Source organism: Mastigoproctus giganteus, chromosome 8 (assembly GCF_048544385.1).
Source record: "Mastigoproctus giganteus isolate SK-2022 chromosome 8, ASM4854438v1, whole genome shotgun sequence".
NCBI classification, from domain to species: domain Eukaryota; kingdom Metazoa; phylum Arthropoda; class Arachnida; order Uropygi; family Thelyphonidae; genus Mastigoproctus; species Mastigoproctus giganteus.
In genome coordinates, this window is record NC_143582.1 from 199,353,113 (window position 1) to 199,371,032 (window position 17,920).

At 35.7% G+C, this 17,920-nt stretch overlaps 1 protein-coding gene and 1 non-coding gene across 2 annotated transcripts in view; both read left to right on the top strand.

The window, feature by feature from the left end:
• The window catches only part of LOC150082165 (uncharacterized), a 30,427-nt gene that overhangs the window by 4,073 nt on the left and 8,434 nt on the right, over positions 1–17,920 (top strand). The window contains exon 2 of the mRNA XM_090380022.1: positions 14,037–14,138. Within this exon, the coding sequence (XP_090236148.1) occupies positions 14,045–14,138 (94 nt within the window). The 5' untranslated portion in view covers positions 14,037–14,044. The remainder of the gene's footprint in view (positions 1–14,036; positions 14,139–17,920) is intronic.
• On the top strand, positions 13,227–13,299 carry TRNAR-ACG (transfer RNA arginine (anticodon ACG)). The gene has a single exon. It is a non-coding gene; the product is annotated as a tRNA-Arg (tRNA).

The following is a 17,920-nucleotide window of genomic DNA, read 5'->3' on the forward strand; positions in this document are numbered from 1 at the left end:
TGTGACTTCACTATACTTTCAGTAGTGAATCTATGAAAGAGATTTATATAACAGGTTTGTTAAAATTCTTATAATGATCGATGAACATATCGCTATTTCCATTTACTTAAAAATTAGTTTTTATTTTAACAAATTGTACATTCACTCCTAACTCGGCAAGACTCCCAATTTATTTAAGATAGTGCAATATAGAGTCAACTCGTTGTGAAGGTGCAGAACGCTTTTTTAGCTATCATTCATAAGAAGATATAACATAACCATTTATTGCAAAAAATAAGAATAAATAAATAAAAATAAAATATAAGAGGGAAAAAGTTAAAAATGCGACTTTCTACTAGCTGTGTATAAAACGAGAGTTCTGTACCAAATCACACCAGAGCAGTCACGTGATTAGGATCACAATGACGTCATCTTATGAATGAGTGCATGCGCGGAAACTAGTATTTTAACGTGAACAAAGTACAGCTGATAATACATTTTACAATAGAACATTATCACATATCCTCAATTGGCTTCCTTTTCTTTTTATCGGCCCCACTTAATGGTGTTAATAATTAATCACTGGTCCAAACCTCTTGTGCGTGTTCCGTTCATAAGGGAGCAGATAAAATCTCCATATGAAGAATATTAATAACCGCCATTGTTTCTAGCAGTGGAGGTAATTAATTTTTTCCTTCTAGTAGGGTATGCTTTTGGACAAAATGAGCACCACTAATTCACCTTAACAAATTTTCGCGTGTCGAATTTGTGCCGAAATTATGAGATAAGTAGTAGCCGAATGTGAAACAGAATAAACTTCTATATTTAAGCTATGAGAGAAGAGTAATTTCGCATGAATGTTGCATAAAATGCAGTATTTATTTAAAAATTTATGAATTCGTCAATAATCTATAATCTTGTTATAAATTGTTTTAGATTAATCTTCAAATATTTTAATTTTTTAAAAATATTTATAAATACCAAAGACACCATTTAGTTTTCTAGATACGATACGGAAGTTGGATATTTTTAAAAGCTTTCTGTTTTCAAATTGCCAATCCTTAATTTCACGAAGTGTACTGAGAAACAAACTAATAAAAGAGAGTTTTTTTCTGTTTATAACGAAACGGTTTTATGTTTACATGCAAATTATTTTTATATGAAACACTTTTGTGTGTTCATCAAGGTAACACCTTGCTTGGATCCTTGGGATATTCAAAGGCATACCTGTATGGTGCAGTACCATTGTCTGTCCTCGTGGATGGCACTGTTGGTAGAATTGCCACTGTCTGGCCCTCATGGACAGCACACCGAATGGAAAAGACCTGAGTTCGAATCCCATCAATGAGGCGAGGAATTTGTATAAATCTTTTTCGCAACGTTGCTAAGTTAGTCAGTCTCAGACGAGGGTATCATTCATGGTTTTTCATCCCGGAAGCTCGGGTTTATCATCCAGAAACCAGCAAATCGAAAATTACATACGGCGCAATATGGCCTAAGTTTCTGATGCGTCTAAGGCCCTACAGCAACCAATCAATCATTTTCTGCGTTTTTTAAGTAGTGCAATACCAATGAAACTCGTGTGAAGTTAAAGTTATTTTTGCTGTGGTCATAAAGGCCATTGCATTTAAGACAAGAAGCTTGGAGTTGTGTTTGCTTTTAGACTGTTCTGTGGTCGATTTTCCTGTTTGCTGAATAAAAAACCCGAGTTTAAAAAAAAAAAACATGCAATTCTAACTTTTTTCACAACGCCACTGAGTGCAAAACTCTCTTAAAAATTCGCCATTAACGGGATTTGGACCTGGGCTTTTTTTCGCCGGGTATGGGGAGGATGCCTTGGCATTGCATTACTTTTAAACGAATGACATTGACAAAATGTTAATTTGCAGAAATCCTTTTCCTTAAAAGTTACGATAGCACTGTTATTTGACTTACTTTCAGATTTATTCAGTTCAACTTTGAGATTCAAGTGGCACAGCTTCATTGGATATTCGAATTCGCATTCTCTGGTCGATTTTCCTGTTTTGCTGGAAGAAAAAGACTTGCTATCTGCGCATCAGACAAACTAACTCAGCCACGGAGTAAAACAAAAAAAATATTAAACTCTCTCGCGTCATCAACAGGATTCAAATCCGAGCCTTTTCCACCGGGTGTGGCGAGAACGGTGACAATACCACTGTGCTACACGCGCAGACCATCTGTCACAAAGAACGGCTAAAAAGAAACCAGAAATTGAAAGCATCCTTGGATTCAGTGGAAGTCCCAGCAGTCTGGAGATGTAATGTATCCTCAATTCACAAAGTTGGATCAAATAGTGACCACCAGTAATTACAGACCTGTTAGTTTATCTTCTGTTCCAGGCAAAATAATGGAGTCATTGGTTAAAGAAGTAATGCACGATCATCTAGACAAGACTGCAGTTATACTTCAGACACACCATAAAGTTTGATAATGGGACATCTTGTCTGACCAATTTGACTGGATACTACGACGTGATTACAAAGGAACTGGATGCAAAAAATAATTTTGATATCATATACTTGGACTTCAGGAAAGTTTTTGATAGTGTTGTACATAAAAGACTGCTGTACAATTTGGAACAGTATGGCATTAAGGGCAAGTTAGTGCTATGGATGAAGAGAGGGTTGAGTGGCAATCAATGGACTAATGTTATAAGTGGAATCCTCTAGGATTCGGTGTTGGGCCCATTATTGTTTTCTATATTCATCAATGATATTAATGAAAGCATATCAGGCTTTATGTCCAAGTTTGCAGATGATACAAAGTTAGCAGGGTGGATAATGATTGTAATGACAGTATTCTACTGCAGCAGGATCTTGAAAAGTTTGGCAGATAGGCTGAGAGATGGCAACTGAAGTTTAACATTAACAAATGCAAAGTACTGGATTTAAGTAGAAGTAATCCCAGAGAAATGTGCCGACTGTATGGTATTACACTGAGGTTAGTAAAAAATGAAAGAAAAAAAAAAGACCGGGGAGTCAGATATGAAATTCTCTGAACAGTGCAGACGTGCTGCTAGGACATGGGGGTTTGTCAATGATATACAGGAATTTTTCTAACAGGGATGAGAAGGTGATAATCCCATTGTATAAGGCAACGGAGAGGTCACACCTTGAGTACTATGTACAGATCTGGAGGATTTATTTTAGGAAGGATGTAGAGCTGCTCGAACGGATGCAGAGAATGACAACGAGATTGGTGAAGGGAACATAAGGTGATCTTTCCAGGAAAGGCTTCGATTTTGCCAATTGCAGCACCTAGAGATTAGGCATCTGCGAGGTGATCTGATTGATACATATAATACTTTGAATGGTTTGAGCAGGCTCAATGTTGATGGGATCTTTCCTCCTGCTCAGACTACGCACATCAAGGAACACAAATTCAAATTGAGGAAGGACGTTTGCAAAATAGATGTACGCAAATTTGCCTTTAGCCAGCGGGTGGTTGATTGCTGGAACAAACTTCCATTTGTTGTTGTGGAAATAAATCCAAGGAAGAACTGGACAAACTGTTGAAGGGAATGGATAGGTGAAATGGGAATGTTTTTTTTTTTTTTTTAAGGGACAAATTCATGATGAACAACTCCACGACAATCAAAGAAAACGGCAAATATGGACTTGATCTTCGATCAGACATTCTTCCTTGCTTCAAATGGGGCGAAGAGGGAGTTTGCCACTGCATGCTTTTACGCTTGGTTGTGGATCATATTAAAAGACCCAGGATTCATCTCCTGTCATCACTGAATTCAAAAATTTAATAAGCACCATTTACAAGCAGAATCCTTACACCATCTTCTTTTAAGATGAAACTGCAGTAACACCAGGGCCATTACTATAAATACGAGGGGGTGGTCATTTAATTCGCGGACTGGTGCAAGATTTTGTTTATTGCGCAAACTTTCTATAACTGCCACTACTGGCGCTCTCCCTGATTCCTACCGATCACACACACACACTGTGTGCGCATGCCAGTACTTGTCGAGCTAGTGTTGTGTGATTTTTCCGCGTGTTCTGACGATCGTTTTGAAGCAAGCATCATGTCGGACATACAGATTGAACATCGATATGTGATTCGTTATTGTATTAGATGGGGCTTAAATGCATCGGGAACAGTTAAAGAGATGAATGAAGCGTGTGGTAATGAGTGTCTTGGTAGGACGGCCATATTCTGGTGTGAAGTGGTTTCTCCATCAAGACAATGCCAGCCCCATATGGCTAATATTGCGCAGGCCATTGGTGCCAAGGTTCTGCCACAACCCCCTATTCACCGGACTTAGCCCGTGTGATTTCTTCCTGTTTCCACGTATCAGGGAAGCTCTGGAAGGCAAGCGTTTCCCATCCGACACAAGGATGCTGGCAGAATCACCAGGGAAGCACTTCGATGTCTATCGAAAAGTTCAAGTGAGAGTATTTGGAGAAGGCGAAATTCACAGAAGATTCAGATGATGACAATTAAGATCTTGCACCAGTCTGCGAATTAAATGATCAACGCTCGTACTTCAATCTGTTTGCGAATGACTGGAAAGTATAATACAGCACTTCTAATTGGTTTCATTTTAAATACTATTCCATATTCCTTTTATCTTGAACTTTGAATTTTCGCATAGCCCCAAATTCCCACACTATATAGTCTGGAAAATCGCGGTTTCGCTGTGCCTCTATTTATGTAAGCGTGCATATTTTGCTAACTGGTTGTTTATATTAATAATTCGATACCTAAAATATTATCATATAAGTCTCACTGTCCAAAAAATCTGAAACCTTTTGCAGTTGGCATCAACAGATAATTTAATGCGGTATACAAATGTAAGTTGTCATATCGTATGAGCCCAACTTTCTTTGGTATCAGATAATGCTGTACGCTTTCCTGGGCCTTCTTAGTCGATCAATCCTGGGGAAGATAGGTGATCTTTCCGATTTACAGAAAGGTGTATTGCTTAGGCACATTTAGCAGGAGCCGTGACTGAGAAAACAAAAGAAATCACTAGTGTGTCGAAAGCAAGCAACCAATTAATATCAATTCGTGGTGTTGGGTATGCTCTGTTGATACGAACTGGATCGAGCTACTTCCAATAAATATCATTCTGTGGTATCAGACCAACTTCACCTGCAATGCTTCATTTTATTTTGGATTGCAATGGAATTCTTCCAATAAGACAACGCAGCAATCCACAGTGCAAAAATTGTATGTGAATGATTCGAGAAACATTCCCAAGGTTTCCAACATTTACCGTGGCCCTCTAATTTTTCTGATATGAATCTAATTGAGAATGTTTAGGATATATTGCTAAAGGGCAGTACGGCTTCACAGTTCTCTACCAACCACAATACTGCAGCTGACCTGAATGAAGAATGGTCAAATCTGGATTTTTGAAGACAATGGGATAGCCACATCTCCAGTACTCAGGATGGCAAGTCATCGTCCTTTAGGTGATTCTTTGAGATGGCGTGCCGTTGGATCACTTGAAGCTGGTCAGTCGCAGGCGGAGGTGGCACATTGGCTTAACTTGAGAGATACGTCCATCAATATGAGAGATGGATGATAGGATTCATCAGACCAGGCGATAGATTTCCACACGTCGGTGGTCTAGTGTTGGTACTGGACTGTATGGGTACCGTTACGGCCGTCGACTTAATGTTCGACGCATAGCCCATGTAGATATTGGATTACTAGACAAGACACATGACGCTTACCACTTAGTTATTCCATGTGTGACCTTTAGCTGGTGGTTTGACGGCTGTTGAACGAATCACGCTAGACTCGTGAAACCGCAGAATGGGAGCACTTACTATATTGGCTGTTGTCATGGTACTGGTGTATGTACGTCTTGCCCCCACAATCATTCCAAATTGGAAGTGAGAAAGATCTTGATGTCAACCCATTCTTCCTCGCGAACATTCGAAAACTGATGACCACGTATATCAGCAATTCCCGACTTTGAGCCTTCACCAGCGTAACAGACCAGTCCATTCCTATATAAGGGGGGTGTCCAATGCAAAGCCAACTCATTACGTTTCTCCGATAAAATCAGAACAATAGATATCTTCCATCCCCAAGACGTTCAAAGAATATTGTGTTATTCTGAGAAAGAATCGTTTACTTCTGTTTTTCGATATTTTTTTATTTTTCTGGCAAACTACGAATCTGTAAAAAGGTTTCCACACCCGTCTGTATGTGTGATAAATCGCCTGCAAAACCATTTCATGTTTATCATTAAAAAATTTTAAAAAATTGCAACGTATTTTAAAAGGGCCAGCGCTTAAATATCAAATACCGCTTCCAGACGCATTGTGAGCACCAAAACAGTTTATGACTGAGGGAAGGAAGTGTCAATCACCTGAAAAAAATCACAGGTCTCTCTTTTATGTATGTTAAAATAGGTGCTTTAAAAGGGAAATTGTGTTTTAACATTAAGAATCATTAGGAGAGTTGCGTCAATCGCTATACGGATTTCTTGAAAATACAGTTTTTACTTTTATTCCAAAGATGAGTCTATTAAAAGTCTTTTTGATGTGCTTGAGGGCTGGGTTACGTTCGCCCACAGTGCTAAAATGCCTTGTAAAAATTCTTGATGTCGTCTTTCAGTCAACCAGCCTTTCTGTCTCTCTAATTAATTTAAATGATAACTCTGAAATCCATTTTTTATCACGTGTTTATAAAGCACAATTTGAAACATTCGAAGTAGATTTTTTTGAGAGAATAACAGACAATTTTCAGAAAGTTTCAGAAAAATCAATTTATCGCATGTCTTCATATAAATTTTTGTCAATTTTCTTCCGATTTAGAGATAGGAGACACCAACTGAGCTAAAAAAAATACACAACTCCCTTTTAGATTAATTTCTTAGCTTTGGTAAAGAGGCTAATCAATTTTCCTACAAATGTAGCATTTTCGAAAGTTTTTCCTTTTATCTCCTTCATTTAAACAAAATGAAGGAGATAAAAGGACTAAAAGATAAAAGGAATTTCAACTGAGAAACAGAGAACGCCTCTACCGAAGGAACAAATACTTTAATAATACTTTAAAGCAGATTCGTCAAACAGGAGTTCGAAGGATTATTATAAGCTACTCTTTTCATCTTATTGAAAATGAAGTTGACCGAAATCAACTACGGACATCCATCAAACTTAGTTTTCAGTTTAGTTTTACAAAACTCCATGTTGGTTCTTCATCTAGATGAAAGGAAGATGAAAGATCCTTTCATATTCTTTTTTCGTGCGCTGAGAAGTGCGCGAATTCCATTTACTTGCCTCCTGGGCAATTTCGTGATGTGGACTTAAGACGAATTCTTGGAGAATCGGCAAGTTAGTGAGTTACTTCAACAGCCGATTTTCCTACAGATAAGATGTTTCAAAAGCTTTGGTTTAACTGAAAAATATCCTAGATATTGTGTTACGATTGGCTTATTTCATTCAATTTATCTTTCGATTTTAATCCAACCACATTGGTTTAAACCGTGGGTAACACAGTTAGTAGAATCATCGTCCTACCCACACCAGGTGGAAAAGACTTGAGTTCGAGTCCCGTCCATGACGTGAGGAATTTTTATGGGCCTTTTTCACAAAGTGGCCAACTTAATCGGTCTCAGGCGAGAACAGAATGATTTGTTCTCCTGCAACTTCGGGTTTTTTATCCAGAAAACAGAAAATAGACCACAGAACACCCAATTTACAGACAGTATACACAGAGCAATATGGCCTTAGTCACCGATGCTCCTAAAACTCCACTGAAACCTGTGAAGAGTATTTCATAGTTCACTCAAGTTTCTCTTATTATAGTTCCCTTACTTCGTAATTTCAGAAGTTGTTCTATTAAGATGGATTCAGAATCAGAACTACAACCAATTATTGGAATCTGAGCTGATCCAAACAGAAAAAAATCTCTCTCTGATTTTCATCGTAATTTTTTGGGATGTTTGATGCCACCTCTATTATCAATTCTACGCTTTCGTTCAATGAAACTTGACCCTACCACAGATCGAAATCTTTTCCCCTTCCCACTATATGATAACTGTCTCGACAAAAACGCACTTTTCAATCCCCATTGTCAAGTAATGGTATCGTACATTAGACTCCATCACTTCTAAAGATTCTCCATCCTCACGTTGCTTATCTTCTCAACGATAAAGGAATGCTCTTCCATTTATTTCTCGTTAAATAAGCAACTCTCTCTGCAGAAGTTTTTCTTTAACAAAGTCCTGTTATTAACTCCTCTCACACTCACAAATTGAAGTAAGAAACTCCTGAACAGCTGCATACCATTGATTTTTGAGATTTACAATCATAAGGTTAACTTAAAACAGCAATAGATGGATTTGTAGAAGTACAGCGACTTTGAAGTTCCTCTTTTAAAAATGTGATCCTCGCGTTACACTTACAGTAACGTAACACACGAATAAATATATTCTCAGCTTTGCAAAGATATCGGGGAACACCCTTTGATAAACTTCTGGTGCGCTAGGACTCTAAAATTTCTTTAATATCAGTTGTAACACCATCTCTTACAATTTTGGAATAAAATAAGAATATGTACGAAGGAAATTAAACTTTCAAACAGTTTGAAAGCTTAATTTTACTGTTTGATTAAAAGTACATGATACGTAGAATATAGGGCATACTTTAGAAAAGAAGAAAATGTCATATTTTAGATCCCGGGAAGTAAAAACAGATAGAAGGAGGCTGGTTTCTGCTAAGGGTTCCTTCACAGGCATTGTCTACAACATCGAGGTTACATACTTGACAGATTTAAAACATTATATCACTGCCAAAATTGATACCATCACACCCACGATTCTCCTTTAGGCATCGTGCCATTTGCCATGCTACAAATAGAGTCCAAGATTCCAGTAGTGGTTGCCGAACCACTATTGGTTCAAAGAAAGAGCAAAACAACAAAATTTAATGCAGAACGAAATACATAACGTAATGTAACATAACCTAACCTTATCGATATCATACAGATTACCAAACAGAGCTACGGTGGTCCAGATGGATCCTCACTTTTCATAATTAAATTATGCAACGAGTATATACTAGCCATCTTTCTTTATATCTTCAGAAAAATACTATAAATTTGAGATCCTATCAAATGAAGTCTGTCCCAAAGATTAAGAAGCTAAAATCTAAAGACCTACGACTAATCAGCTGAGCACAACTCAAAATAATTGAAAGGATAGTTCAGTCAGCAATATCCAAGCACTCCTTCGGTCACAGACATGAGTATTTACATTCTGACATCCATTAAAAAACTCAACAACTACCAATCTCCTCCAGCTACCTCCTTCAAAGTACAATAGGTTCTTAACAGCAGATCCCAGATAGACATTATGTTCCTGGGCATAAAATTGTCATATAACAGAGTATACAGGGGCTGGACAAAATAATGGAAACATGGGATATGTAAGTAATAGTTAATTTAGAAGCGCATCACCCTGACTGTCTTATGCCAACCGTTAAACATTGAGGAAGACCAACAATAGTTTGAGCAGCAATATCTTGGTATTCTTTAGGCCCTAAGATCATGCTGATGACAAATATGTATGATCTTGGTTTGAGGAGCATGAAACCGAGGCTAAGCATCTATCTTGGCCTGCACAATCACTAGAATTAAACGTTATTCAGTCACTGTGGACATATTTGGAGAGGAGAGTGAGAAGCAGATTTCCTCTCCACTTTCATCATCAGTAAAAGAGCTTGCAACGTTCCTCCATGAAGAATGGTCTAATGTTCCTCTTAAGACAGTTCAAGATTTATTTGAATCCATTCCACGTAGAATACAAGCTGTTTTAAAAGCAAAAAGTGTTGTTGTTGGGTTATTTTAGGCGCATCAGCAACTAAAACCATATTGCGTCGAATAATATGTTTGTAAATTACTTGTGTGATCGATTTGCTGTTTGCTGGACGAAAAACTGAGTTAACGGGATAAAAAACCGTGCTTCTCTTACCTGAGATCGAATAATTCAGCCACGTAGTGAAAAAGGCCAATAAAAATTCCTCCTCTCAATAGCGGACTTCGAACCCAGGTCTTTTCTACCCGGTGTGGGAATTCTATAGTCCTATTTTGTTACCTGAAAGTTCTATTTGATGTGCAAATAACCCTCATCAGAACAATGCGATTAATCTCCAAGCTTCTAGTCAAGATACAGAAACTATAAGGGTATCTTGAAAGAATACGACTTCAATTGAATCCTTCAAAATCAAGTTTAATCACGATAACAATATTCAAATCTTTGTAAGCGATGAACAGATACAAAGGGTGACATCCCACGCATATTACCTGAGATGAAGGGCTCCTTTCAAACCTCACTTCGACAGGATGAAAAGCATGACTTTAAATCATAATTGTGGGCCATACGACTGGAGCTCATGAGAGTACTAATCCATTGCTGATACGCCAGCACATTCTGAAGTGCATTACACCAATACCGCTTTAAGCTTCTAAAATTTGAGCTGTTTATATTGAAACTGCTTATACCCTAGGTTGGGCGAGCCCCAAACGAGGTTATAAACAGTACCAATAATAATAATAACTATTAATTGATTTTTATCCACTATGTATCAACAGATAATTTCTCGGGTCGGGTCCGTATGTACTCTATCCAACATGAGGTACATGTGGTACCTCGTACCTCAGATTGTAAATAACACACCCTCCTGGCACATAGCCATCCCGGGGTAGTCCGCAGTTCGTGGATAAATAAACAGATAATAATAACAACTCTTCTCCTTCTCCCACTAAATGTCTGTTATTTATAATGTCACAGCACTGTTCACTCCAACCACTTGTGAAAATGAAATATCTCTACCGAAAGTTGTTCTGAATAGCAATGTTATTTCACCTAGATGAAAGTAGGGATAAACACATATCTCTGGAAATTAGTCTAGGTTAAATTACCAAAAATCAAAACTCTGACATTCAAAATACTAACGTTATTATTACTACTCTAAGAAAAAATAAAAATAAACACCTCGCTCTCCACGCCTAAGACCCACTAACTCAGCCACAGAGTGAAAATTGATGAATTCCAACCGGGACTTTTCCACCTAGTTTGGAAAGGATGTTGATTATTAGGATTAATAGTGAAAATGATGAAAGAATGAAGCTTAAAAAGCATCAGCCAAGAAAAAAAAACTTCCCACCTCACCTGTTCATTTCCCTCTAATAATTTGTCTAGTTCTTCCTTGAATTTATTCAAGCAACCAACTTCTGTAACAATAGATGGAAGTTTGTTTCACCTCAAGGGTTATAAACCGCATCAATTTAGACCAATTTTTGGAAAAATTTAGACCAATGCTGAAGCCCTTAGTAGGTATAACAGCATTGTATCAAATGCAAACTTAGACATTAAATCTGATGTACAATACCTTCATCAATATCATTAACAGATAAAGAAAACAACCATGGGCCCAACACTAAACCTTGGGGGACTCCTCTAATAACATTAGTCCATGAAGGATTAGTGTCCATTGATTACTATTCTCTTTCTTCTCCCACTGAACCATCCCTTTATCCATAGCAGCAACTTGCCATTAATGCCACACTGCTGCAATTTGTACAGCGGTGTAACCACTCCAACCACTGTGCTGCCCTCGAGGACATTACTATCACTACCTAAAGGACACTTTAAAATTCCATGTTAAAACTTTAAAATGCCGTCAGTTCATAACCCCAACAGCCTAAGCTTATAACTGGTTTAGTATAAATAAATCTATGCTTTCATGTATTAACAACAGATCATTATAATTATTTTATGGCAACCAAAATAGTTTATTTTCTAGACCTAATTTTAGTGGAACCAGTCAATTTTTCTCTCTCTTTTTTTTTTTTCTCTCTCTTTTTTTCTCTCTCTCCCTTACTAATTTTATCAATCATTATTTTTATTTATTTATTGTCGAAAAACAGAAACGTTACCTAAAGTAAGGCAATATACTCGCGATATGATTAGCATAATTAAAATAATAGGCTCGTTCGACTTTTGAATTATTATATTTAGTACAGAGTTATTTTTTATAAAAAATAACTTTAAAAATTATATTTCGACTTCTGTTTTAGTTTATTTTATAATTTTATTGGATATATTTCAGTAAAATGAAAATTTATCCAGACACCTTATTTTCTGATTGTACAACAGCCTGAAAACGAATTATTTAGGCAATAGGTACATCACACGTCATGTTATTTAAATTATGGGATTGGTTGGTTAGCAGCATTGACATCGGCGCATTGGCAGATGAGGCCTAAATTATGTAATTTAGGCTGTTTTTTTAACATATTAGCATAAATTATCATAATTCATTTATGAAATAAATTGCCAATAGTGAAAAAAAATTTTTTTTGCTGGAATCGAACATTAAAATAATCGTGTTGGTTTAATTATGATTTTATCAGCCTGCCTTAAATGGTACACATTATCCATACTTCACTACCCAATTGAAATGTTGCGTGGCATCTAAATTCTCTCACAAAATAATAATCATTTCCCTTTTATGACAATTACCTTAAACACACAACCTATTTATAGGTCCAAATCACCCAGAGAGAAGTCAAGCAACATTTCGTGATATTCGAAGGCTTTGAATTTAATGAAGTGAATTTCCATATCCATAATCTATGAAAATAACTTTAGACCAATGCTGAAGCCCTTGATAGGTATCACAGTATGTTTGGTCACACGCACACACACCACATCTCTTTAAGTGGCCCCAAGAAAAAATCGCAGCCATTTCTTTTACGACATAAAGAAAAATGTTGCAGTGGATTAATAGATCATATCCGTATTAAATATCCGGAACTTGAATAACAAATTTCCCTTTACCGTGCCAATTTAAAACCCCTAGCGGATATCTCTTCTTCGGATATTTCATGGTGACAAATGGAAGGTGATTTAATGGAAGTTTATGGATTCTGAGTACAGGAAGCAGCAAAATGTTCTCTTCTGAAACGTGTTCATCATGTAGTCACACGAAATCTAGTTAGTATTAGAGGATTTATATTAGGGGGAGGTGCTTTTAGAAAAGCCAGGGACAAGCTGTCAGCCATCAGTATAATTCATCCATTGGCAACAGAGAGTTAACTTTTTGGCTGTTATGCAAAGTAGGTTGATATGAAATGTTCCACTGCGCATATTCCGATACTCACCGAATTTTAACTCAAGTGACTTTGGTATGGCTGAATTTGATGTGAGAGAGACACAAGATGAACTATAAACGAGCCTTTTAATCCAGAACGGGCCAGTGGCGCAACGGATAACGCGTCTGACTACGGATCAGAAGATTCCAGGTTCGAATCCTGGCTGGCTCGTGTCTATTTACTTTTGGATCTGCCGTGGTCCAATACGCGACCATAGTAAGACGGTTGTGAATTCGAGCCTGTACGCTTCCAGGGAAGATTATTATTCAAAGTCCAAACTGAATTATGATAATTAAAAATGACAACTTTAATTTAAATTAAGAAGAATTCTCGTCTTCAATTACCAACTAATTAATGCATGGTACTCTTCTTTAATCAATTTTAATTATTTAGGCAGAGAACGGTTTTTTATAAAAATTTGCATTTCCTTTGAGGGAATAAATATTTTTTTATTCTTACCGATAAATAAACGAAACACTAAGTTATTTTTATAAAAAAAAAAATTATAAAATAAAACGAAAGTTATGATATTTATGAAACGTAATTAACCCAGTTTCATAAAACTTATCAATAAGATTTTTTAAAAAATAATTAAATAATATTTGTAATATTATACTATAACTACAGTTTAACTATAAAAAATACAACTATAATTATTATCTGTGCCATATTATAACTATATAACTATAATATATTAAGGTTTATATTATACACTTTAGTATTTTTAATAACATCAAATTTTACAGAATCTTATTTACCAAAAAACGTTTCCTTGCATGCTTATATGTATGAGTATGAGCTGATCCTAAAATAAGTTAAATTAATAAGTTAAATAGAAAAAGAATAAGTTAAATTAATTTTATGAATACGTACTATTTTTTTTTATAATTTTTTTGTTTTATTTAAAGCAACACAGATGGAGTGTATCAGTCTTAAAACAGGGTTTATATCAGGAAAAAAGATCATCCTAGGGCTAGCTGTAATGATAGTTTTTCTGAGTGGAATAACAGGTAAGATAATTAAATTAAAATTACAAAAATATGCATGCTCTGTAGTCAATATTTATCGAAATCATTGTTCCTCATTAAAATAATCTATTTTATATAAAATTGCCTTTTCGTTTTTCCAACGTTTAATGTTTATAATATTTTTATTAATAGCAAAAACAACCTGAATGAACAGGTAATTTTCTGCAGTTGCTTTATATTTATACGATTTACCAAATAATTTTAATTTGGTAAAAATTTTAACTTTCGTGCATTTGGCAAAACATTTTGCCAAATGCATTTTGTATTTGACCCATTTTGAGCTTATATAAAAGGAAAATATGTCTAAGTTTACATTTATTTATTAAAATTTAAAGAAATTTAATTAAAAATTAAATTCAAAAGTTTACTTTACTCTTGAATTTTCTATTGTTTTCTATAAAACATATTTAGAATTTCTTGCCGATTTTTTGTATAAATATACTGAAGATTAGTATCATTTTTAAATGGTAAATGTAATAAATAACAGACAATGATTTCATAGATTTAATAAACAGTTTATACACTTTTTTTTTCTTGTGAGCAGTGTTTAAAGACAATTGCAATGAAAATCTGTAGAGGAAGAATTCTTCCTAGTCTTTTCCAAACCTTCTAGCTAAATAACGACAAGAAAACTGTTCCTTCTCTTGAAGAATGGACATTTCTTTCCTAATAAACTTAATCCTTTTGGACAGTTTTCTCGAAGTCCGCTTAAGAGTACTGCTAGTTGGTCTTACAATTGGTCTAACAATTGCTGGTCCCCAAAATATTACTAAACCCTGCTTACGCAGAATAACAGGCCAGTATTGCACTAGGCATATGCCTTATATAGATCATCAGACCGGATTAAATTTATAGAAAATCACGACTTTCCATTCTCATTATGATAACCATAAATAGCTTTAAAGAAACATCTCGTGTTGGCTTTTCAAATTTTCAGAGTGCTCAGATATCGAAGTAAATAAATACTCATAAAATCCTTCATTTTATTTCTCCTAGATATGGGACATAAATTGAAATATCATGAAGCATGTTTTAGTTGAATTCGAATAAACAATAAACCTCTGTTTCTTGGTAATAAATAATTTTCCTTTTTCGTTATTTAAGAGGTATTTATCTAGAATTTAAGAAGTTACAGGAAAATATCTTTTAACCCCATAAAATTGGAAATTATAAACTGACCAATAATGAAAAATGTTTTCAATATAAATATGGTGGACTTTTGTATTTTTAACGCTGAGTTCACCATCTTATTGTTTTCACCATGTCCGTTCACGTGATAGATGAACTTCCATTGGACTAATTTTCATGAAATTTTATATTTCATTTAATTATTATTTCTTCTGGTTGAAAACTTCTGGAGTCGGGAGTTTTCTCGATCTCGTTACAGTGGTTAGTTTTCTGCAGTTCGACTGTTCTACCACAATCCTAGTGGGTCCCAGTCGTAGATAGCAAAGGTTTCTCCCTCCAGAAACTGAGATTTTTTTGTTGTCGGGACGATACAGTTCAGCAGGGAGCTTTGTCCTGGTATCCGTCATACCTAGGTACGAACATCAGACTGATAGACCACGTACAGTCAATCGCCACTTAAAAGCACAGCTTGCCGTCCAAGAATGGTGGGTCTTACATCAGACTAGACGTCATCTGGCATTAGTCGGAATCATTAGTGGCTTTTGGACGGTTACACGACCGTGCTAACTCATATCATGCAGCGTCTTGAACATTGTACTAGTGCTGCATGTCCTAATTGTCTCACTGAGGGCCTATATATGCTGCGACAATATCGACCTCTGTTCCGAGCGGACGATTCTTTGCACTGCTGTTCTCACGTTCTGTCAACTTCGGAGATTTTTCCGGGTCGTTTTGTTTCAGCATTAGTCCTCTTCTATTTGCAGATCACGCCACCAACCATCGACCTAGGGATTTTCAATGCCATTGAAGTATCATTCCACCCGGCAAGTCTGTTAATTCTGTCGATCTTGCATTCACAATCATACTACTGTCGCCTCGAATCTATACAACAGATCATACCATACTCATGAATTAATCCGATACACAGGACTTATCTACTAAGAAATGTCACATCTGAAGATATTTCAAAGTTATCGGGACCCTTTTACGACTACATTCTGGTTTGTGCTGTTGCTTTTGTGCTAGTGGAACAGTGGCATGAATCTTGTACCTGGAAAATAAAATGCAAAGATAGTGTATTCGCCAACGATGAACATTAAATCCTTCGAGAAAGATAACGAATGAAATAAATTTTTTTGAGGACAACAACAGGGCAGACAACTATAAAATGTTCACTGGGAGTTTACTACAACTCTATGACTACCAATCTAGTGAAGTTTATTTCTTAAATGAAAAATATTACCAAATATTACCATAAAGCCAGGGGAAACTGTAAGCCCCTGGCTTTATGGCCGTGAAGGGTAATAAAAGATTATCTCTCTCTCTCTCTCACATTCAACACAAAGACAGTGGACTTGTTTGGTTCCCAAGTGTATTTTAAAAAAAAAACTAATGTTATTTCGGAAATATTAATATTGATAACCTATCGCTGTGTATTCTTTGGAGACATTAAAACAGATCAAAGGAGTTGGTGATCATATTATTAACTTTTATTCCCTTGCCAAGCTCATAAATATAACAAATACCATTTGGTAAATGATCTACCAATCCTAATAGTACTGCGACCATAATTCTTAATAACTACGCTGCTTTCTTAATTACTTCTATTTTTAGAAAACGAGTAATTAAAAGTGAATATTAATGATTGAAATCAATGACAAATCAATAAAAGAGTGGTGTCCGTTTATAGCTGGCCAGCTGGGAATTATTGACAAAGACATAAGATTGAAAATGGCAGCTTCACCGATTTCGTAAAGGAAAGAGAAGTTATTAATCATTCAGGTCTCTTAGGGAAACTAAGGTCTTCAATAAGACAGTGGTCTTAGAAAAAGAAAGTATTTTTGTTTCCAAAACTCATCCTCCCTACAATAAATCTGCACAACCATTCAGAAAGATTCAGACAAGATTATTTCAAGAGGAAGGCTGTTAGTGTCACCAGGGAGTGCTTCCATCGAATCTAAAGTGATTACGTTAGCTTTCCAACTAATAACCATGAATTATTTTCAAAGTTCTAACCACCCACAGTTTCTCCCATGACACCAAAAACACTCAGTCTAGCAATAGAATCATTCGCAGATGCTTTCAGATAATCCTTACAGACCCATACTTAACTCGACTGAAAAACAAAACTAAAACTATCCACAAATCTTGCTTCGAGCAACGCTATCTAATAAACACCCCATAATTTTGGAAAAATTTATGTTTTTTTTTATTATGGTAACTGAAATTTCATAGTATAAATAAAATTTTAAATTTAAATATGAAATTTAATTATTCAGTTTGAGTTACTGTTTTATTTTAAATATCGCATGTATTAAAATATCTACTACGGATTAACATTATCAGTTAAACCGTAAGAAAATGATTAACATGCAATTTAAGATGGGGAAGATTTTGGGACTTGGGTTCAGCATCTATGGATGGTCCTCAACCTTCCCCACCCCGAAAATAAGAAGAATTTTTGTCTAAAATGGATCATGATATGTTTTCTATGGCTTGGCATCACCAAAAGTATCGATGAAATAATTAGAAAGATTAGACCTTCTTGAAAATGATATTAATTAATGGAAGAAATCAACAACGTTCGTAGAGCACGCTGCCATCGAAAATTCTACAAGAACGATGAAAAATTTTCT